The 23,248-nt window shown below is 46.7% G+C and overlaps 1 protein-coding gene across 1 annotated transcript in view; it reads right to left on the bottom strand.

Annotated features, from left to right (window-relative positions):
* The window catches only part of LOC138818787 (DNA polymerase alpha subunit B), a 33,893-nt gene that overhangs the window by 5,604 nt on the left and 5,041 nt on the right, over nt 1-23,248 (bottom strand). The window contains exons 5-13 of the mRNA XM_070009905.1: nt 19,280-19,386; nt 15,652-15,845; nt 14,916-15,004; nt 12,647-12,802; nt 12,083-12,145; nt 10,789-10,831; nt 4,566-4,690; nt 3,730-3,768; nt 2,459-2,532 (exon numbers count right to left, since the gene is read on the bottom strand). Coding sequence (XP_069866006.1) covers nt 2,459-2,532; nt 3,730-3,768; nt 4,566-4,690; nt 10,789-10,831; nt 12,083-12,145; nt 12,647-12,802; nt 14,916-15,004; nt 15,652-15,845; nt 19,280-19,386 — 890 coding nt within the window. The remainder of the gene's footprint in view (nt 1-2,458; nt 2,533-3,729; nt 3,769-4,565; nt 4,691-10,788; nt 10,832-12,082; nt 12,146-12,646; nt 12,803-14,915; nt 15,005-15,651; nt 15,846-19,279; nt 19,387-23,248) is intronic.

Below are 23,248 nucleotides of genomic sequence, written 5' to 3'. Positions count from 1 at the left end.
CTCTAGGGTTACAACATCAATGAAGAAACAAGTTGTGCCTCTGGGGGAGGACAACTGTTTATTTTCCCAGGGAAAGCCTCATTTCTTCGGTTCCCTAGCCTTGTCCTAGTAGAGGGGCAATTTGGGGTTGCCAACAGCTCTTGCTTCTAGCTGCTTCCTCCTCTCTCTTGCTTAAAGCCTGGTCGTAGCACTGTCTTTGACATGTGGGCTGTTGGGGACTTTGTTACTTAATTATCGCACCTACTCAGTGAGACCCAAGACTGACTGCAATAGCAGATGAGAACTGTGAGGCCGAGTGTACTCTGCACGTTAGCCACTGAGAGGTTCACTGTAATTGCCTAAGCCACTGTCTGGAGGTTTGAGCTTCATCAAGACAAAAACAAAAAGCAAACAAAAAACAGAGGGAAGCCTCTTGGCGTTAGTGGCTCACACCTGTAATCCTGCTCAGGAGGCTGAGATCTGAGGATCAAAGTTTAAAGCTAGCCTGGGCAGGAAAGTCCACTCCAATTACTACCAGTAACTCCAATTAACTACCATAAAAGCCAATAGCAAGGCACTAGTGCCTCACACCCATAATCCTAGCTACTCAGGAGGCTGAGATCTGAGGTTCAAGAAAGTCTGTGAAAGGCCCTGAACTCAAGCCTTTGTACATCCCCACCCTCCACCCCTGCCACACACACACTGAAGCCAGGAGTGGGAGTGGGGTGGGATGGGGCTAGGGGAGAGGGTAACCTGAACAGGACAATCTGTGTTCCAGGTCCCAAAGGCCCAAAGCCTGTAATGACACAAAGGCCTGAGATGCAGCTGGCTGCTGTCAGGGGACGGAAGCGTCTGCTCTGGAAGAGCAATGGTTAAGGAGGAAGCAGCCTTTCCGCTCATGGTTCTGGGGAGGGAGGAAGAAAATTCCAACTATGCTCATGCTCAGCATTGCCCAACTTCATACATTCTCGTGGGAGGGTCTCAGGCTCCTCACTGCAGCCACAGGGAGCCGGCAGATCTGTCTCAGCTTCTGCTGATAAATGAGCTTAATAAGTCTCTGCACTTCTGACCTCCGGGGAATACAAGAAAACCCCCACCGAGGATCATTTCTGTCCGGGTTCGAGAAGGGTGGGGCAGCGCCTTGCCCCATGGCACACACTGGCCCCAGATGAAAGTGCCTGGTGGTGCTGGGTGCCCGCCCCCGGGGTTCACAAAGCCCGGGCTGTTCTTTGTTTTCTATCACTCACTACGTCACTATTGCACCGGGTGAGGAACCCAAATCAGAACCCAATCTCAAGCTGAGGGCACCAGCCCAGCCAGCGCTGCTGCAGCCTCTGCCCACTGCAGAGGGCTGACCAAAGACACCCTTAAATACCCCCCCTCCCCGCCCTGCTTTAGGGCTTTAAGCACTCTCCAGATGAACTCCATCAGGGTCACGACATACCCTGGGAAGCACTCGGAGCCCCTTCACTGGCGGGAGGGAGAGGACAGAAGCAGCTGAGGGCCGTCACTGGCACACACTCCGTTTCCCAGCCCTGTGGAGAGGTGGGTCCTCATTACAGGGCTGCGGTGCCTCCCACGCTGGCGTGTTACAACAAATCCACTACGCTCAGTTCTCATGGCCAAAATGTGGAAGATTATACATTGTGTTTTGGAAACTTCCTTTGTTGTGGACTTGTTTTAAAGGCTCAGCCATAGAGATGTGATTTTTATGAGCTCAGCTATAAGCAGGCAGATCCCGGGAGATCGTCCACTATTCCGCTTTTTTCAGACTTCTGACACTGGAGGAGAGGGACAGGAACTGAGGTGTCTGTCAGCTTCCTGCTAACTCTCTGCTTCTCGCTTTAGACTCTTCCTGGAAGGGCAATTTCCCGCACGTTACCACAGCACATGGCTCTGACATCACTGTGCCCTGACCTTGTCCTGTCCCTTCCCTGGGCCATGGCAAGGAATCAAGAACCTCACCTTCAGCTAGGCGCTGGTCACTCATGCCTGTAATTCTGGCTACTTGGGGGGGGGGGGGAGGGGAAGCTGAGGATCATGGTTTGAAGTCAACCCAGGGCAGGAAAGTACATGAGACACTTATGTCCAATCATCCAACCAAAAAGTTCAAAGTAGAGCTGTGGCTTAAGTGGTTGAGAGAAAAGGCCAAATCAGAGTGAGGTCCTGAGTTCAAGCCTCAGTACTGCATACACGCCAAAAACTTCCCCTCTCACTAGAGCACCCACCGCACTTCCTAACCCTGAGTAGCACTGACTCACCCTAAAACACTCACACGCGGAGGTTTGGAACCTCTTGGGAGACTGTTTCTCTCTGCTTTACTCAGTGTGAAACACTTGCAGTTCAAGGGTTCTAACTGATCAAAAGGATGAAGAGGGAGGAAACTTCCATTCCTTTTAAACTGTTGCAGTTTTTTTTCTGGGATACATCGGAAGAACCTAGGAAACTTCTGGCTCTGTCTAGTGTTTGGGATTCTGACCTTCTTGTGCTTTCGATTATTGTTCGCAGACATTGCTTGAAAACATCTTCGAAGGGACTTGTCAGCAGACACTTCTGTAAGAAAGGAAGGCAGGTGGACTCAGAGGGCAACACATGGCTTCATTCACCCTTAGGTGCTGCTGTCAGGCTGGCCTATGGAGACTGCCTGTGATGTGGGGAGCTGAGTACATCTAGGACAGGAGAGGAGGCAGATGAGAACTAGTCCTCTGGAGTGCAAGCTGAAGTGAAAAAGGAAGAATGCTTTAAAATCTCTTCCACTAATCTGGGAGCTAGAGGCTTACAGCTGTAATCCTAGCTACTCAGGAGGCTGAGCTCAGAGGATCACAGTTCAAAGCCAGCCTGAGTAGAAAAGGCTGTGGGACTCTTACCTCTAATTAACTGCCAGTGGGACTCTTATCTCTAATTAACCTCCAGTAAACTGGAAATGGAACTGTGGCTCAGAGTGGTAGAGTGCGTGCCTTGAGCAGAAAAGCTCAGGGACAGTGCCAGGGCCTGAGTTTTTTTTGTTCAACGATAGCACTGTACCACTTGAGCCACAGCTTCACTTTCAGCTTTTTTGGTGGTTGACTGAAAAGTCTTGTAGACTTTCCTGCCCCAATTGACTTTGAACAGCCATCTTCAGATCTCCGCTTCCTGAGTAGCTAGGAATACAGCTGAGAGCCATTTGTGTTACATCAAAGAACAGGACAAATTGCCAGTTCAAGGTAGTGGCCTCAGAAGGACTTTCAGAGTCTACCTCTGTGATGCAGGTACTGCCTGCAATGCATTTCTTTTTCCTTTTGCCAGTCCTGGGACTTGAACTCAGGTCCTGAGACTTGAACTCAGAGCCTGGGCACTGTCCCTGAGCTTTTCTTGCTCAAGGCTAGCACTTGAGCCATAGGGCCACTTCAAGCTTTTTCTGTGTATGTGCTACTGAGGAATCGAACCCAGGGCTTTATGAATGCTAGGCAAGCACTCTACCACTAAGCCATCTTCCCCGCCCCCATTTATTTCTACACTTTATACCCTAGCACTAAGTGCTACGGAGAAGTGGTATCTTTCCAGTTCCTTCTCCACCTTCCAGCTCATCTTGTATTCTAGCGAAACCAAGCCAGCAAACTTGAGATATTTACTAAACATATCCAGTTACAATGGCTTTCTAATTAGCCACAGGGTTCACTTAGGCCTGCTACAAATGCAGATAATGCTATAAAAAGAAAAGCAAGGGCTGGTCTGATGCAGTTGTCTAGGGACCCCGCCCCCAGGACTTACCTCCACCTGTTCATGCTTAGCATCCAGGAAAGGACCGAACTGCAAACAAGCCCAAGGGGGAGAGACAGAGCATCAAAGCAACAAATCAGAATCACATGTCTGAAAATACTTTCAGATACTGTCTTCTAACTGCTCTCCACCCAGGGTCCATCTGTCCGTCCATGGCTGCCTTGGGACAGTTAGCAGATGGGCAGGGGGCACCTAGCCAGCTTCACAGGCAGAACCACCTGATCTTTGACGGTGGCACTGAGGGCCCTAGAACCCGTACCACTGCCTCCACACACTGCTTTTTCCTGGCCCCCCACAACTGGCAGGAGTGGTCGAGCACCATGCCTGCAGGAGCACTTTGAGCATAAAGGTGGGAGAAACAAGAGACAAGAACACTGAAATCAATGAAGGGGACCAAGAGGTACTGGGAGTTGAGGGTCTATGGATCGTGAGTCTTTCGAGAGGAAGACTGAGAACTACAAAACAAGTTGGGCACCGGTGGCTCATGCCTAGAATCCTAGCTATTCAGAAAACTGAGATCTAAGGATTGTGGTTTGCAGTCCATGCAACTCTCATCTCTAATTAATCAGCTAGAAGTGGACATGTGGCCCAAGTGGTAGAGCACCAGCCTTGAGCAAAAAAGCAAAGGGACAGTGCCCAGATCCTGACTTCAAGCTCCTGTATAGGCACAAAACCAAGCAAATGCAAACAAATTCCCTACCAAGCATTCTAAAAAGGACAGGTTGACTTCTAAAAATTTGGAACAGCATTAAGACTCTTTTCTAAGGCTGACTCCTGTTTTCCCACTGTTGTTCCTTTGTACATAGCTGTCCCAGGAGACCTCCTACCAGGACACAGACGTCTGGCCGGTCCTGGTTGATGATGGTGATCAGGTCAAGCAGGGGGTCATAAGTGATGCTGTCTGACGTGGTGTATGGCCCACAGGCCAGGAAGACCACTGTTTGCTCGAAATCTAAGACAGAAAGGATTGCAAAGAACAGATCAGGGGGCTGGGAAGGTGGCTCAGTGGTAGAGCACTTGCCTTGAATGCCTGAGGCCCTGGGTTCAATTCCTCAGTACCACATAAGCAAAAGAAAAAAGCCAGAAGTGGCGCTGTGGCTTAAGTGGTAGAGCGCTATCCTTGAGCTGAAGAACTGAGGGACAGCGCCCAGGCCCAGAGTTCAGGCCTCACGACTGGACACCCCCCCCCAAAAAAAAAAAAAAAAAAAGAATGGATCAGAAGGACTGATCCTAGGACAGTGGGAGAAGGGACATTAGATGAAAATGCCACATGACACATTCACTGTCCCTGCAAGTGTGCCCAAGTGATCGAAGAAAAATGGCCCTCAGGAGCCAGTGCCTCAGACCTATGATCCCAGCTACTCAGGAGATTTGAGGATCCAAGTTCAAAGCCAGCCTGGGCAGATAAGACTGTGAGACTCTTTTTTTCTTTCTGTTGTTGGTCCTGGGATTTGACCTCAGGGTCTGGGCACTGTCCCTGAGCTCTTCAGCTCAAGGCAAGTACTCTATGGCTTGAGCCACAGCGCTACTTGCGATTTTCTGGTGGTTAACTTGAAACAAGAATCTCAGATTAGCCGGTGATTCAAGCCTATAATCCTAGCTATTCAGAAGGCTGAGATCTGAGGATCACGGTTCAAGCCAGCCAGGCAGGAAAGTCCGTGAAACTTTTTTTTTTCCCCCCTTTTGTCGGTCGTGGGGTTTGAACTCTGGGCTTTGGTGTTGTCCCTGCACTCTTCAGCTCAAGGCGAGTGCTCTACCGCTTGAGCCACAGTGCCACTTCCAATTTTCGAGTGGTTTATTGGAGGTAAGAGTCTCACAGACTTTCCTGCCCGGGCTGGCTTTGAACCATGATCCTCAGATCTCAGCCTCCTGAGTCACTAGGATTACAGGCGAGAGCCACTGGTGCCCGGCTTGTAAAAGTCTTATCTCCAATAAACCACTAGAAAACCAGAAGTGGCGCTGTGGCTCAAGTGGTAGAACGCTAAGCCTTGAGCTGAAGAGTTGAGGGACAGGGCTCAGGCCCAGAGTTCAAGCCCCACGACCAACAAAAAAACAAAAACCAAAAAAACCTCAGACTTTCCTGTGTGGGCTGGCTTTGAACCGTGATCCTCGGATCTCAGCCTCCTGAGTAGCTAGGATTACAGGCATGAGCCAATGGTGCCCAGCTGACTGTGAGACTCTTATCTCCAATTAACCACCCAAAAACCTGGAAGTAGAGCTGTGGCTCAAGTGGTAGAGTGCTGGCATTGGGCAAAACAAGCTCAGGGATAGTGCTCAGGCCGATTTCAAGCCCCAGGACAGGTATGTACATATATATAGCAGTCAGGAGTATTTATTAGGGTGAGAGGTGCTCACACTTTAGAGAAGTTTCTGGAAGTAAGGATAAGCTGTAAGAGAATGCTGAGACTTGAATATACCTGTGTATATTCAGGGACCATCTGGTGGTCCAGTGTGGCTAGCAAATGTGGGGCACTGAAGCCCAGAAAGGCAGGCTGAGGAGATGGGGGACTGGGTGTCAGGTGTGGGGTTTGTGCTGTTTCCCTTTTAGTATTTAGCTTGGATTTTAAATTAGGTGCTCTACTGCTGCCATTTATACTTTCCCCCTGGATTCTGGAATCTGGAGGTGAACTGTCCAGGTCAGAGGGTTGAAGCAGATTAACGTGCCTGGGTGATTCAGCTGGGAATCTGCTAGCTGGACACTAAAGCTGCCAGGCCCATGTCTTGATCCCACACATGGGTCTAGGGCCCTGTCCAGTCTGTGAATAATTTGAATTTCCATGAACAAGCTTTTTTTCTTTCGTTAATGTGAGCCAGTTTCAATAAGGATGTCTAGAGATCCTTGACTTCCTAACAGTTAAACTAGTTTTCTAATATTGCTACAAACAAATTATTTTTAATTTAATGGCTTTTCTTCTTCTTCTTCTTTTTTGTTTTGCTTTTGGGTCCAGTCATAGGGCCTGAACTCTGGGCCTGGGCGCTGTCCCTCAGCTCTTCAGCTCAAGGCTAGCGCTCTACCACTTGAGCCACAGCGCCACTTCCGGCTTTTTTCTTTTTGCTTATGTGGTGCTGAGGAATTGAACCCAGGGTCTCAGGCATGCAAGGCAAGCCCTCTACCACTGAGCCATTTTCCCAGCCCCCTTCTTTTTTTTTGGCCAGACATTGGGGCTTGAACTCAGAGCCTGGGCATTGCCCCTGAGCTTCTTTTGCTCAAGGCTAGCACTTTACTACTTGAGCCACAGTGCCACTTCTTTTTCTGTTTATGTGGTACTGAGGAATCAAACCTAGGGCTTCATGCATGTTAGGCAAGCATTTTACCACGAGGCTGCCTTACCAGTCCTAGCTTAAACGTCTTATCTTACAGCTCTGGAGATCATAAGTTGTAAAATTCAGTCATTGGGAGGGCTATGCTCTCTCTAGAGGTTCTAGGGGAGTACCTATTTCTTTGCCTTTGTAGCTCACCTGGCTCATGACCCATTTTCCATCTTTTTTTTTTTGCCTGTACTGGGGCTGGAACTCAGAGCCTGGGCACTATCCCTTAGCTTTTTGTCTTTTTTTGTTTTGTTTTTTGGTCCTGGGGCTTGAACTCTGGGCCTGCAATGTCCCTCAGCTCTTCAGCTCAAAGCTAGTACTCTACCACTTGAGCCACAGTACCACTTCCGGCTTTTTCTATTTATGTGGTGCTGAGGAATCAAACCCAGGGCCTCATGCATGCAAGGCAAGTGCTCTACCACTGATCCACCTTCCCAGCCTGTCCCTTAGTCTTTTAACTCAAGGCTGGCACTCTACCACTTGAGCCACAGCTCCATTTCTGGATCTTTTTTTGTGGTTAATTGGAGAGAAGAGTTTTCTGGACTTTCCTGTCTGGGTTGATTTCAAAGCACTGCTCAGATCTCAGTCTCGAGTTTTTAGGATTACAGGAGTGAGCCACCGGCACCAGAGCTGTCATCCTTCCTCTGAGCCAGCAGCCTAATATTTCTACTCTTACTCTGGTCCTGACATGCTTTTTCCTAAGCCTTCATTTGAGTCCATGATAATCAAGCCTGGATAATCCAGGATAATCTCTTATCTCAAAATCTTTAACTTAGTCAGCAGGTGAAGTCCTTTTTTTTGGGGGGGGGGGAGGGGATGGTTTGGTCATGAGCTTGATGGGCTTGAACTCAGGGACTAGGTGCTACAACTGAGCTCTTTTGCTCAAGATTAGAGTTCTACCATTTTGAGCCACAGGTCTACTTCCAGTTTTTAAGTGGTTAATTGGAGATAAGTCTTACAGGAATTTTTCTGCCTGGGCTAGCTTTGAACCCCAATCTTCAGATCTCAGCCTCCTGAGTAGTTAGAATTACGGGTGTGAGCCACCCATGCTAGTGCAAAGTTCTTTTAACCATATATGGCCATGCGTTCAGAGGTTCCAGAGATGAGGGAAGAGACATTATATCTTGAACACTGTGATAGTATTCAGGAGGAAAGGTGAATGTCATGTGGTGTGGAGCAGGTACAAAGTTAAGTTTGTTTTTTGAGGTGCAAGGAAGTGATCTAAACCCCAGAGGACACCGGAACTGCCCAGGGAGCAAGGTCCACTTCTTATTTATCCACGAGTGCTTAGCTCAATTCCTTGTACAAAAAAATATTTGTGGGGGCTGGGATGGTGGCTCAGTGGCAGAGTACTTGCCTTGCATGCATGAGGCCCTGGGTTCGATTCCTTAGCACCACATAAGCAAAAAGAAAAAAGCCGGAAGTGGCGCTATGGCTCAAGAGGTAGAGCGCTAGCCTTGAGCTGAAGAGCTGAGGTACAGCGCCCAGGCCCAGAGTTCAGGCCCCATGACCAGACCCCCCCCCCAAAATAAATAAATAAATAAAAAATTTGCGGGCTGGGAATGTGGCTTAGTGGTAGAGTGCTTGCCTAACATTCATGAAGCACTGGGTACGATTCCTCAGTACCACATAAACAGAAAAAGACGGAAGTGGCGCTTGGCTCAAATGATAGAGAGCTGGCCTTGAGCAAAAGAAGCTCAGGGACAGTGCCCAGGCCCCAGGACTGGCAAAAAAAAAAAAAAAAAGTTTGCTTAATAGTCCATTCAACTGGTTCCAGCAGCATCCCTGGCCCACAGCTCTGGCTCTTAGTACCTTACTTAGCATGTTAACTCCTTTTCACTTATTATTTTAAGTTGATCTAATAGCACTATGCCCACTCCAATTCTCACATAAATATTTTCCAATATATTATACAATGTCAGGTGAATGTGTTAACGACTAAACTACGGAAACACCTACATTATACAATGCCATAACATCTAAATTTCATTCTGGAGTCAAGATTGTTCCCAATACCCAAACAGGGTGTGGGCAAAATGCCAGGATTGGCATTTACTGATAATCTTGAATGGCATCATACTATGCTTACCAAAATTCTTAGAAATGGGGTTTTGTGGGTTTCTTTGGTACCAAGACTGAGGCATGAACTCAGGGCACTGTCCCTGAGCTTTTCTGCTCAAGACTAGTGCTTTATCACTTTGAACCATAGCTCTACATCCGGTTTTTTTTTTTTTTGGGTCCGGTCGTGGGGCCTGAACTCTGGGCCTGGGCGCTGTCCCTCAGCTCTTCAGCTCTAGGCTAGCGCTCTACCACTTGAGCTACAGCGCCACTTCTGGCCTTTTTCTTTTTGCTTATGTGGTGCTGAGGAATCGAACCCAGGGCCTCATGCATGCAAGGCAAGCGCTCTACCTCTGAGCCACCTTCCCAGCCCCTCTACATCCGGTTTTTTAGTGGTTAATTGGGGATCAGAATCTCATGGATTTTCCTGCCTGGGCTGGCTTTGAACCATTATCCTCAGACCTCTGCCTCCTGAATAGCTGGGATTATAGCAGTGAGCTACCAGCGCCCAGTTTCACTTAATTTGTATATTCTGGAATAACTTTACATTTTAAAAAAAAGGTGTAAAAGAAAGCACAGAGTTCCTCTATGTCTTTTATCCAGAGTCCCCTAACATTAACAACTTACCTAACTACGTAGATCTGTTAGAATTAATGTAGGTGTTACTGTTAACTAAACTCCTGGCTTTATTCACATTTTCTCTTCTAAGGTCAATCTACAATACCAGAACGTTCTTTCTTTCTTTGTCAGTCATGGGGCTTGAACTCTGGGCCTGTCCCTGACCTCTTCAGCTTAAGGCTAGGGCTCTACCACTTGAGCCACAGTGCCACTCAAGGTTTTCTGGTGTTTAACTGGAAATAAAAGTCTCATGGACTTTCCTGCCTAGGCTGGTTTTGAACTGTGATCCTCAGATCTCAGCCTCCTGAGATGAGCCACCAGCGCCAGGCTCAGATAGTTCTTTGTAACATGCACATACTGTTCCTTTTCAAAATGGCCTGAAACTATTTTTTTTGGGGGGGGGGGGAAGGAGGTTGGTTGTGGAGCTTGAACTCTGAGCTTGGGCACTGTCCCTCAGCTCTTCAGCTCAAGGCTAGCCTCTACCACTTGAGCCTCAGTGCCACTTCTGGCTTTTTCTATTTATGTGGTTCTAAGGAATCGAACCCAGGGCCTCATGCATGCAAGGCAAGCACTCTACCACTGAACGACCTTTCCAGCCCTGGAACTACTATTAAAGGCTAGTCTCTCAGGATAGGTGGCAACACTAACAATGGTCAGGAGGCTCAGACCCACTGGCTCTTGGGCAAAAGGCCTGTAAACCCACCTATCACCTGTCTTTTTTTTTTTTCTGGTCTTGGGGCTTGAACTCAGGGCCTAGGTGCTGTTCCTGATCTTTTTATCTCAAGGCTTGTGCTCTACCATCTGAGCCACAGCTCCACTTCAGGTTTCTTGATAAGTTAATTGGAGGTAAGGGTCTCACAGACTTTTTTGCATGGGCTGGCTTCGAACCATGACCTTCAGATCTCATCTTCCTGAGTAGCTAGGATTACAGGCGTGAGTCACCAGCGCCCGGCCTATTTTGTTCTTAAAGACCATTTGTAGTGTCCTGAGCCTGTGGATCCTCATTTCAGGAACCTTGTCCATCATCCTCACTGTTCACAAAACAACTTCTGAACCAAAACTCACCTCTTTCCTCTTCGGTGGGCTGATAGAACGGAAGCGGCACGCCCTTAGAACAGAGGAAAAGCTCAGGTAAGGTCTCACTGCTGGGGTTACTTTGGTAAGGACAGGGGTGGGGTGAGGGGGGGGGGGTGCAAGGGCCCCAGGGATAGGTGGGAGAGAGGGGAGGATGTACCTGTCCTGCTCTTCACAGCCCAGAGCTGAGAGGACCAATCAAAACAGCCCAGGTAATGGGGATTCACCAATAAAACCCTCACAGAACCCCCAGCAACAAGTGGGAGCAATGAGGTGCTGAAAACACCAGAATGCTCCTAGGCAGGGGGTGGAAGAAGCCATCTTACTGCTTTTCCTGTTAGCTAGATCAGGCATAGGAAAACTCCAGCCTGAGGTCAAATTGGGTTGCAAATAAAGTTTTACTGGGTTAGGTGCAGGTGGCTCAGGCTTGTAATTCAAGCCACTTAGGAGGTTGAGATCTAAGGATTGGGGTTTGAAGCCAGCCAGGGCAGGGAAGTCCATGAGACTTTTTTTTTTGGTCACTTGTGGGGCCTGAACTCGGCCTGGGCGCTGTCCCTCAGCTCTTCAGCTCAAGGTGAGCGCTCTATCACTTGAACCATAGCGCCACTTCCAATTTTCTGGAGGTTAATTGGAGAGTCTCACGGCCTTTCCTGCCCCGGCTGTCTTGGAAATAGTGATCCTCAGATCTCAGGTAGGATTACAGGGGTGAGCCACCAGCACCCGGCCAGCGCCCAGCTCTTCTGTTTTTGTTTTGTTTTTGCTATTGTGGGGCCTGAACTCAGGGCCTGGGTGCTGTCCCTGAGCTTTACGACTTTGAGCCACAGCTCCATTTCTAGGTTTTGAGTGGCTAATTGAAGAGTTTTATCATAGGGAGCAGTGGAGGGGGGAATCTTTCCGGATGTTTTTGCCCAGGGTTGACCTCAAGCCGTGATCAGCCTTGTGAGTAGCTCTAAGTATAGGTGTGAGCCACCAGTGCCCGGCTTCATGGGACTCTTATCTCTAGTTAACCACCCAAAAAAAGCCAGAAGTGGAGCTGAGGCTCAAGTGGAAGAGCACTAGCCTTGAGCAAGAACTCTCAAGGATCCCAGGTCTGGACCCAAATCTGGGACTTGCTCCAAAAAAAAAGAAGAAAAAAAAAAAGAGAGAGAGAAAAGAAAAGAGAAGAAGTTTCCTGACTTACAACCTGGAGTAAATTCCCACTCTATAGACTGAACCAGTTTCTAGGGCCCAGAAGCACACACAGTGCCCAGAACAAACAAGGAAGGGAGGAGGGGCCCCTCTGTACCTCATAGAGTTTGGTGGCCACAAGTCTTCTACCAGTGGTGTTGATTCCTTCCATGATTACAACCTGAAAGACGAGAAACAACAGGCTTGCTAAACAACGGGGGGAAATGAAAGGTCTGGCATCAATTATTTTGACGCAGTTACGAGTATTTTATAAGTGTAAACTCAGAGCAGTTTTCTTGCAAACAAATTAAAGGGACTGCGTTAGTAACAATCATTACACTGTATACAAATGATGTAATTCTCACAACTATCCCATGAGGTAAGAATCATTATTTATTCTCTGGAGACCCAGTGGCTTAGAAGGTTTAAATATCTTGCCTGAAGCCACATACCTTGTGAGCTAGAGCTAGGATTTGAACTGGGCCGTCAGACGCAAAAGCAAGCATAAAAGGGAAGACCAGAGAAACAAGAGAATGGTAAGAACCTCTACGATGCTGTCCTCTGGCTCATGTAGGCACATGCCACACGTCAGAGGAACAAACTGAGAAAAACCTATCCCTGGCACAATGCTGGCAAGTGTAAATGATACCTCTACATCTTGGTGCAGCATCTGCAATCTTACCTGTCCAGGAAACAGAGAATATTCTCTGAGCTCAGACAGATCCACTGGAATCTGAGCACCTGAGGAATGTTCTCGATCTCCCTCGAGGATGACCGACTTGCTGTTCAGCTTCCCATTGCTGTCACAGCAGATCTGACCCAGCAGGGTGACAGGCTCCTACGGAAGGAAAGGGGCAGTTTAAGAAGCAGTTTTGGAAGTCACTGGGGTGAACAGTGAGCAACCCCCAAGAGACATGCGTGTTGTATGGATGCGATCGAGCATCACATCTCCACAGACGGCAGAGATGGAGGAGCTGTGACAGGCTCACCACGCTCGGAGGCTGCCTGGGATTAAGCATCTTCAGCAAGGGAGGACGTGCCCCGCCCCCACGGCACTTTTCCAGACCTATAGCTGAAAATACTTCACATTTACGGAACCGACGAAATACCAGGCACTGTTCCAAGTATGCATCTTTACTACTTGAACTACAGCTCTACCTCCAGGTTTTGGCTGGTTAATTAGCTAAAGCATCTCTAGATCTTCCCACATGGATTGGTTTCAAACCTAGAATCTCAGACCCCGGCCTTCTGAGTAGCTAAGAAGACAGTCCTGAGCCAGTGATGCCTGATAAAATTGGTGTTTGTTTTTTTTTTTTAATTTTTTGTTTTTTTTTTTTAATTTTTTGTTTTGGCCAGTCCTGGGGCTTGAACTCAGGGCCTGAGCACTGTATCTGAGCTTTTTCACTCAAGGCTAGCACTCTACCACTTTGAGCCACAGTGCCACTTCCTGTTTTCTGGTGGTTAATTGGAGGTAAGTCTCGTGGACTTTCCTGCCTGGCCTACCTTCAAACCGGAATCCTCAGGTCTCAACCTCCTGAGTAGCTAGGATTATAGGCATGAGTCACTGGTGCCCGGTGAAACTGGTGCTTTTTTAAGCCTATTTATCAAGTCTGTCTCTAGAATGGGAATCTACCCTGGCTATCTATGAGCAAATGACAGTTAGTTTAGAATCTGCATGCCATAGGTTTCTGTCTTCCTGCTTCAGCCTCTAGTGTAGGGAATACAGGTGTGTGCTACCATGCCCACTCATGTCGTCCAATTTTTAAAGGTTGAGTTTTAATATTCAAATCTTAATACTGATTTGTAGGTGACCTTTACATACCATGGATATGAATCCTTTATTAGTTACATATTCCTCAAAAAAATTTTTTTGAGACAGGATCTTGGTATGTAATCAGGCTGACCTTGGATTTGTGATCTTTCTGCCCCAAGCTTAGTCCTGGGCTTATAGGTGTGCACCACTATGCCCAGTACCATATTGGCATAGTGGTTCCTCATTAGATTAACCTGAACTCTTTTTCCTCGATCCTGTTCCCATTCTTAGGAGCAAACAGGAATCTAATCTTTCCCACATGCCTGTGTATCCCTGCCCACCCAGCACTTCCTCCCAATAATCTCTAAAACTTCCTCAGAGGACACAATTTCACATCTCTTTCCCCAAATGCAAACATACAGCAAAGGTACCTTAAGGAATTTTGTAGAATACATCCCCCTTAGATCAAAAGAAGGTCAAGTGCCAGGCGCTGCTGGCTCATGCCTTTAATCCTAGCTACTCAGGAGGATGAGATCTGAAGATCCCAGTTCAAAGCCAGCAGGGCCAGACAAATTTGAGACACTTATCTCCAAATAACCAGCAAAAAGCTGCAAGTAGAAGCATGGTTCAAGTGGTAGAGTGCCAGATACGAGAGCTTGAGACCCTGAGTTTAAGCCCCAATACTGCTGCACACATGCAAGCATGAGTGCACACACGTTTTATAAAGAAATATGAGCAGATTTAAAGCATGGTGTAGATATAATTAGTGGCTACTGATCTATAATTAGAGATTCAACTAGGAGAGTTGCTTCCTATGCTAGAGAACTGGGTACCCCATCCCTGCTGCTGTCTGTGGAGCTCTCCAGGAGCTACCTGCCTTAGCTAACACTAAGGAGAATGTCTTCAATCTTTGCTGATGTGACAAACCCTAAGCTAAGTGACAAGAGCCCTGGTCACAAAACCAGGGAGCCTTTATGCAACTTCCTGCAGAAGGACTTTTTAGTGAATTCAACCAAGACAGATGCACAAGTAAATGGAAAAGGCTATCTCTTTACCATTGCCTTAAAAAGATAATATTAAATCATGAGAACGGGACTCAAACTCAGTCCCTGACACTTTCGCTCCCTGGCTAGCGCTCTAACAACTGAGCCATGCCTCCACCCCGCCATGAGAACTCTTAATGAAAGACAACTCTTACTTGCACCGGGACTAGCAGAGGCGTAAAAGACTCAATCTTGTAATGTTCCTTGAGTTCGCCGCCAAGCTCTTCTATCTTACAGGTCAGAACTGCAATCCCAGATGTGAAAGAAAGTGTTGTGTTTAAAACATTTCACTTGGCAAGAAAACACAGCATGCCGTAAAATATTACAGTCATTTTATAGGCGCAGGGAGGTGCCTGGACATCTAAAACTCTAGCCAATTTTCTTGTGTCTGGTTGCTAAATCTGGCCAGCCACAAGGTCACTTGGAGACCATGCAGGAGTCAGTGAGTCCCTTCAACCACCCCTGGAGGAATAAAGTCCCTCGGGACATCAGAGCCATTCCGGGCAAGCCAAGGCTACAGTGGAGAAGGCTTCTTCCAGGCAAAGTCATAAATGTCCTTAGAAGTTGAATTCATTGCATAGTTCAGGATTTCTTTCCTGTGGACAGTTACAGGTCTTTTCTTCAGGAAAGCAATGGGACAGTGACACTCAATGACACTCAATGTCACAACATTAACAGAGGACCTCTGAGGCAACCTCCCAACTCCCCTCCCCCCACCCAGGGACCAGGACTTGAACTCAGGGCCTAGTATTTGCTTACAGGCTGATGTTCTACCACCTGAGCCATGCCTCCAGCTCCCAACCTTAGAACTTGTTCTACCCGCCTAGCTAGGGGTGTGATAGCTCTCTAAGCCTTTCCAGGTGGTTTTACAACCACCAGAAAAACAATCACCTTCTCGAATATCTGGGAGCTTCTGGAACATGAATTTGTAGCTCCCAGTGAGTGGTTCTGGATACCCGATGACCTTCAGGCTGGGGTTTCCGGCTCCCCCTCTTCCGGACCAACACACACCCTGGGACCAGCCAAATGTATTAACCACTTCGCCTCGGTTATTTCTTGAGTTGTATTTCGGGGAGGGAGTGGCACTGATGGAAAGGAAAACAGAAAAATAGTATTACATTCATGGCTAGGGGGAGCGGGGAGGGAAATGAGCTTACTTTTTGGAAATGGGAACTGGAGGGAAGTCCAAGTTAGCTTTATAAATCCAATTGGTGTAATGGGGTTGGACATACACAGACCTTTCAGGAATTTCAGGAATGAGGGGCTGAAGAATACCGAGAAGGAATACCGAAAATGTTTAGAGATGTTTAAAAGCCAGGGACGTTATTTGAAAAGGTTGTGTTGTCTTCTGACATTAAAATTAAACAAAGTAGCCAGGTACCAGTGGCTCATGCCTATAATCTTAGTTAAGATTAGCTGAGATGTGAAAAATCAAGGTTTGAAGCCAACTCAAGAAGGAAAGTCCACGAGACTCTTACCTCCAGAAAAGCCAGAAGTGGAGCTGTAACTCAAGTGGTAGAGCACTAGTCTTGAGCAAAAGCAGCTCAGAGAAGAGCCCGGACCCTGAATTCAAGTCCCAGGACCAGCACAAAATAAATAAATAAATAATAGAAAAGTCACACAAGGGCTGGGAATGTAGAGTGCTTGCTTAGCATTCATGAAGCCCTGGGTTCGATTCCTCAGTACCACATAAACAGAAAAAGGCTAAAGGGGCACTGTGGCTGAAATGGTAGAGTGCTAGCCTTGGGCAAAAGAAGCTCAGGAGAGTGCTCAGGCCCTGAATTCAAGCTCCAGGACTGGCAAAATAAAAAATAAAATAAAAAAGTCATACAAAATTCTGAGTGAAAGTGAATTTTAAGTATTTTCTTCTCCCTCCCTTCCTTCCTTCCTTCCTTCCTCCCTCCCTCCCTCTCCCTTCCTTCCTTCCTTTGTTCCTTTTCTTTCCTTCCTTCTCTCTTTCTTTCATGGGTACTGGCGCTTAAACTCAAGGCTTTGCACTCTTGTTTGGCTTTTTTGCTCAAGGCTGGTGCTCTACCACTTGAGCCATACCTCCACTTCTGGTGTTTTGGTGGTTAATAAGAGCCTCATGGACTTTCTGCCCAGGCTGACTTCAAACTATGATCCTCACATCTCAGCCTCCTGAGTAGCTAGGTGCAGGCATGAGGCACAAGTGCCTGGCTTTTTCCTTTCTTATGAATCATCAGCATTTACTAGGATATTGTCTGAGCCAGGAACTGTAGATGCGCCCAACACTGCTGAGCATTTACAGAAACTCACAATACAGTTCAAGGGTGAAGCAACAATAAAGAGAAGTTAAACAAAATCAGTCAGCTTCCGCCAGCACCTGTGGAGGTGGAGTTCACTCTCACACTGGTAAATGTCACCTCCAAGAACACCAGAGGTAGCTGATCCTCTTAGTTACTTCTAATCCTTGGGTTGTTAAATATCACCTGTACAGAGATCTCTAAATGGGCTTTTCCTTTTTCCCCAGTTGGTTGTGGGCATTGAACTCTGGGCCTGGGCGCTGTCCCCGAGTTCTTCAGCTCAAGGCTAGCACTTTACCACTTGAGCTACAGTGCCACTTCCGATTTTCTGGTAGTTAATTGGTGATCAGAGTTTCACAGACTTTCCTCCCTGGGCTGGCTTTGAACCGTGATACTCAGATCTCAGCCTACTAAGTAGCTAGGATTACCACCCTGCCTTCTTTCCAGACACAAGCTACATGACTAATGAGCTCAACTAATTATCTTTACCTTCAGTGCTGCCTCTGCCTGACTAGTTTACAAGCTCCTGTCATAAACTACAAAGCCAGTTTTTCTGATGTCAGCTTTATTAGTGTATACTTAAAAAAAAAAAAAAAAGACTAGGTTGGACACTGATGGCTCACTCTTATAATCCTAGCTACTCAGGAGGCTGAGATCTGAGAATCTCAGTTCAAAAGCTAGCCTGGGTAGGAAAGTCAGTGAGACACTTATCTCCAATTAACCATCCCAAAACTAGAAATGGAGCTGTGGCTCAAAGTGGTAGAATACTAGTCTTAAACATAAATCTCAGATGTAGTGCCAAGGCCCTGAGTTCAAGAACCATGACTAACCAAACAAACAAAACCTCAAAACAACAGAGTAGGCAGAGGCTACTGGCTTCTCTGAGCTCCTGGAAAGCTCCATGGGATTACAATATAGCCAGGCTCTTTAACACAACCACAGGCTTCTACCAGGCCACTTCAAGACATGCCTACAGGTTTCAAAGGGAGGACGTCCCCAGAACGCTAATGGTCCTGGGAGCATGCAGGAAACCATCACTATCTGCCATGTTTCAAGAGGACCCTTGTAAGTCTACAAAGCTTGCTTGGAAAGGAAGGTGAGATGTCCTCAAAGTAACAGTGGACTGCAGTGAAGCCAAAGCATCCTTCAAAATCCAAAGAGAGGCCGGGTGTTAGCAGCACAGGCCTGTAATCCTAGCTACTGAGGAGGCCACTGTGATCTGCAGATCACAGTTTAAAGCCAGCCCAGGCAGGAAAAGCCCATGACTCTTATCTCCAATTAACCAACAAAAAAGCTAGAAGTGGAACTCTGGTAGAGCACTAGCCTTGAGTTAAAAAAAACAAGCCAAAGTATAATGCTCTGAGTTCAACCATAGCACTTGTGCGCATGTGTACACACACACACACACACACACACACACACACACACACACACACACACACACACACACACACACACACGAGTCCAATGAATATTCATGTAAAACAACCACACAGCTTCTGCCTGTCTAAAGGAAACAACTTCAACACCTTGAGCTCTGGCTAGTCCAGAGGCACCCAGTGGGGAAGCTGTGACTCCAGACAGTCAATGGTTAACATGGCAGCATCCTGGCGAGACAGCACCCATAAAACACTGCTACTCAGCAAGTCCTCTAACACAAGACGTGTCATTTAAGGATTTCAAACAACCTAATAGGATCTTTGTGGATTTCTATAGTTTGGTGGCAGCAGGGATCAAAATACTAATTAAGTCAGTGGAGACTCACAGTGACAAGCCAACTGCCAGAAATGAGTTGGAACCTGAGGGAGGGACAATAAACAGGTTATGCAACATGACGAACAAAGATGTGTACTTTTCCTTTTTTTTAAAGAAATACTTTAGATTAAAAAGAAAAAAGAAACCTAACAAAACACAAGCTAATGGTAGGTGAGAGCCTATTTGCCTTTCCTGGCAAACTGGCTAGACTCTCAGGCTCTGAAAGGACAGGTTGTTTTCAATAGAAGATATCAGTTCCTGATCTAGGAAATGAGCCCCAGTGAAGTGGGTGGAAAGTGAGTTTCCTTAACGACTGCAAGGAACAGTAATTTTCCACAAAGGAAGAGAAGGGGAGGGAGGGAGGGAAGGGAGGAAAGCAATAGGCTTTGGAGTTAATTCACTGCAGACCTCCACCTGGGTCCACAGTTAATAAATGACTGTGTAATTTCACTTATGTCAGGCTGCAGTGTGAGGAGAGAGGATTTCATTATGGCGCTTACCTTGGGGAGAAGCTGGATGGTGAGAGGATCTGATGTGGGCTACGTAATGACACATTCCTTTTTGTTAGGGGCGTCTCCGGAGTGGTGATGGGTCGCTTCTGAGGCCCCTAGAAACGAGATGAAAAAATTCCAGTCACTGTGACTCCAAGTTGCAAACTCAGTGTATATATCCTGTGTGTGTGTGTGTGTGTGTGTGTGCGCGCGTGCGTGTGTGCGTGCACGCGCGCCCAATCCTAGGGCTTGAACTCAGGGCTTAGGCTCTGCGTCTGAGCTTCAGTGCTCAAGGTTGATGCTCTACTGCTTGAGCTATAGCTCCACTTCTGGCTAAATCATGGACTTTCCTGCCCAGGCTGGCTTTGAACCTCAACCCTTAGATCTATCTCCTGAATAGCTAGGATTGCAGGGGTGCCCAGCAGTATAGAGTTCTGTACAGTTCCTTAGGAGAGGGGTAGTGGTGCACAAGTGAAGGACACCAGTTGGGCAAGTTCTCAAGGTGGCATCTTTCAGGTTTAATTCTAGAAACAAATCTTCAACTCAGTATTTGCCAGGAAGCTCTCCCCATTTTGAAGGCGATTGTGAACAAAATGCAAACATTTTCTGAAAAGGATGGCCAAGTGGATGTCCTGTGGAACTTTTACTGTGCTCACTATCCATGCTTTACATGGATCTGGGATCTGCAGTGCATATGGCTGTGACCTGCAGGCGCACATTTTCCTGAGACGGGATGGGAGTGTGTTACACATCTTTTGGCTAGGTCTAGCACATATTTTCCAAATTAAAGTCAGGCATGACTCGACGCCGATAACATGACTGAGCTCATACTTGGAGAACAGCTAGAAAACACCTCACTGATAGTCACTTTTTTTCTTTTTGGCACATCAACGAGAATCCAGAGATAAGCCCCAAATGGGAGAATGAATCCCCTCAGAGGTCCCACTGCTCCCTACAGTCTAAGATAACTGAATGTAACAGAGGAAAGACAAAAATTCCTGCCCAGCCCATAACCAAGGGCCTAAGCTGCAGAAGCCTTTCCTACTTGAAGGCTCCACCTGGTGGAGAGCTTAAGTTTGGATCATCAGCTTTGGACTCTTGGATCCTGTGGAGACAGAATGTGAGAACTGACCTAGAACCATTAAATACTTAACAGCTGGGCAGTGGTGGCCCAGGCCTGTAATCCTATTTACTCAGAAAGCTGGGATCTGAGGATGACAGTTCAAGACTCAGGCAGGAAAGTTTGTAAGTCCTCCCCTCTCACCCCCACTAACCACCATTAAGCTAGAAGTGGAGCTGTGGCTCAAGCAGTAGAACACTGACTTTGAGCTTGAGGTCCCGAGTTCAAGCCCAATATTGGCGTGCACATACACACATACACAAAAGCTGTAATGCGGGGCTGGGAAGGTGGCTTAGTGGTAGAGCGCTTGCCTTGCATGCCTGAGGCCCTGGGTTCGATTCCTCAGCACCACATAAGCAAAAAGAAAAAAACCGAAAGTGGTGCTGTGGCTCAAGTGGTAGAGCGCTATCTTTGAACTGAAGAGCTGAGGGACAGCGCCTAGGCCCAGAGTTCAGGCCCCACAACCGGACCCAAAAAAAAAAAAAAAAAAAAAAAAAGCTGTAATGGAAGGTAAATTTAAAAACAATGTTATGCTATGTTTCACATATAGTAACTATCGTTGAAATTCCTTAATAATATTTTAATGTTATTCCAGTTAATGTAAATTGCAATACTTGTAATTTTAAATATAAACTTCAGCTGAAGGATTTTATGTGCTAATAGTTCTACTCTATTTAATTCTTTATCTTATTCAGTAGTTCTTAACTGGTTGAGTGGATGGACCAGAATTCATATAGCTACTTCTCCACTGCTGGACTATGGATTGTTTTTAATTTCTTACAAAGAATGCTGGGAGTCCATGTTTTATGCCTAACCACAACTATTCAGGAGGTTGAGATCCAGATTATAGTTTGAACACAGATAAGAAAGAAAATTCTGCCAAATTCCATTTCCAATCAATTAGCAAAAAGCCAGAAGTGGAGGTATGACTTGAGTGGCAGAACACCAGCCATAAGTGAATGAGTGCAAAAGCTAAGAGACGGCTAGAGGCTTTGAGATCAAGCTGTATACACACACACACACACACACACACACACACACACACACACACACGTAAAAAGCCAGGCAGGAAACATGGCTCAAATGATAAGTACCAGCACAGCAAGCAAACAAGGTAACAGTCCAAGGTCCTGAGTTCAAGCCCTGGCACAAAAATTTTCTAGAATACACATCTTCATGCACATAGCATTTCCTACCATTTGCATTACTTCCTCAAGAAAGTATTATTATTTATTTAATTTTGGCAGGGGAGGGAACTGGAGATGGAACCCAGGGCCTTTCACGTATGCTAAGCATGCACTCTACCACTGAGCCACACTGGTTGGCCTTTTGAGACTTTTATTAGGAAGAATTATTATTACTATTATTATTATTGTGACAATCCTGGGGCATAAACTCAGGGCCTGGATGCTGTTCCTGAGTTGTTGTGCTCAAGGCTAGCACCCTACCACAGCTCCATTTCTGGCTTTTTTGATGGTTAACTGGAGATAAGAGTTATAAGATATGAGTTACTCAGGAGGCTGAGATCTGAGGATTGCAGTTCAGCCTGGGCAGGAAAGTCTATGAGACTCTTATCTCCAATAAACCACTCAGAAAACTGAAAGTGGCGCAGTGGCTCAAGTGGTAGAGTGCTAGCCTTGAGCTGAAGAGCTGTGTGTTCAGGCCCAGAGGTCAAGCCCCATGACCGCCAAAAAAAGTCTCATCAGCTTTCCTACCCAGGGTGACTTTGAACCACGACCCTCATATCTAAGCCTCTTGAACAACTAGGATTAGAGGCATGAGCCTCTATGCCTGGCTAGGAGGAATTACTGAGACAAAGGATCAAGCAAGACTTTATGGTTTTGATCCACTTTCTCAAACTATTTTCCCCAAAAGTTTCTCCTAGTACACAGTATTTCAACACCTGCGATGACCAGGCATTAAGGGAAAGGGCTGTGAGTGAAGCACAGATTCCATATTCCAAGAGCTTCCATTCCACTAGAAGAAGATAAACTGAAACAAAGAATCCATCAAATGCCTACTGGAAACAAACTTAGATGAAAAATGAAGCAGTACAGTAAGACACAGGAGGGGAAGAGGCTTGCTCTTCAGACACAGTTCCCTGTCAAGAGGACCTATGAGGTGGACATGTTTGGCATGTCTGAAGACCAGAAAGGAAACTAATATGGCAGGAACAGAAGGAGGGGGAAGAAGGCAGAGTAAGTACGGGCTCAGACAGATCCTCACATAGATTGGTTCAGACTGAATGTGAGTAGGGAAAAACTAAGTCATAGGGAGCTGGGAGCAAGAAAAAACTGACCTAGCTGGGCACCAGTAGCTCACACCTGTAATCCTAGCTACTCAGGAAGCTGAGATCTGAGGATTGCGGTTCAAAGCCAGCCTAGGCAAGAAAGTCCATCAGACTCTTAATCTCCAATTAACCACCAGAAGACTGGAAGTAGAGCTGTGGCTCAAGTGGTAGAGCACTTGCCTTGAGCCAAATTGCTGAGGGACCCAGGCCTAGAGTTCAAGCCCACGACCAACAAAAGAAAAAGAAAAACTTGGCCTGATACTGGTACCAGTGACTCACACTTGTAATCCTAGCTACTCAGGAGGCTGAACCTGGGGATCCTGGTTTGAAGGCAGCCTGAGCAGAACAATTTGAGAGTTTCTGATCTCCAATTAACCTGCAAAATGTCAGTAGTAGAGCACCAGCCTTGAATAAAAAAGCCATAATAGCACCTTCCCCACTCCCCACAAAAAGGGAAGAAATTGTTTATTCAGCAATGTTTCCAATTTGCTAACTGAATAACAAAGGGTAACGATGTTCAAAGGGCTGTTCTTACATAAAAATATTTATGTATCTGATGAATAAGTGG

Source organism: Dipodomys merriami, unplaced genomic scaffold, assembly GCF_024711535.1.
Source record: "Dipodomys merriami isolate MVZ:Mamm:240054 unplaced genomic scaffold, mDipMer1.0.p SCAF_78, whole genome shotgun sequence".
NCBI lineage: Eukaryota > Metazoa > Chordata > Mammalia > Rodentia > Heteromyidae > Dipodomys > Dipodomys merriami.
The sequence above is the reverse complement of the archived record's forward strand: the minus strand, read 5'-3'. Positions and strand labels throughout refer to the sequence as shown.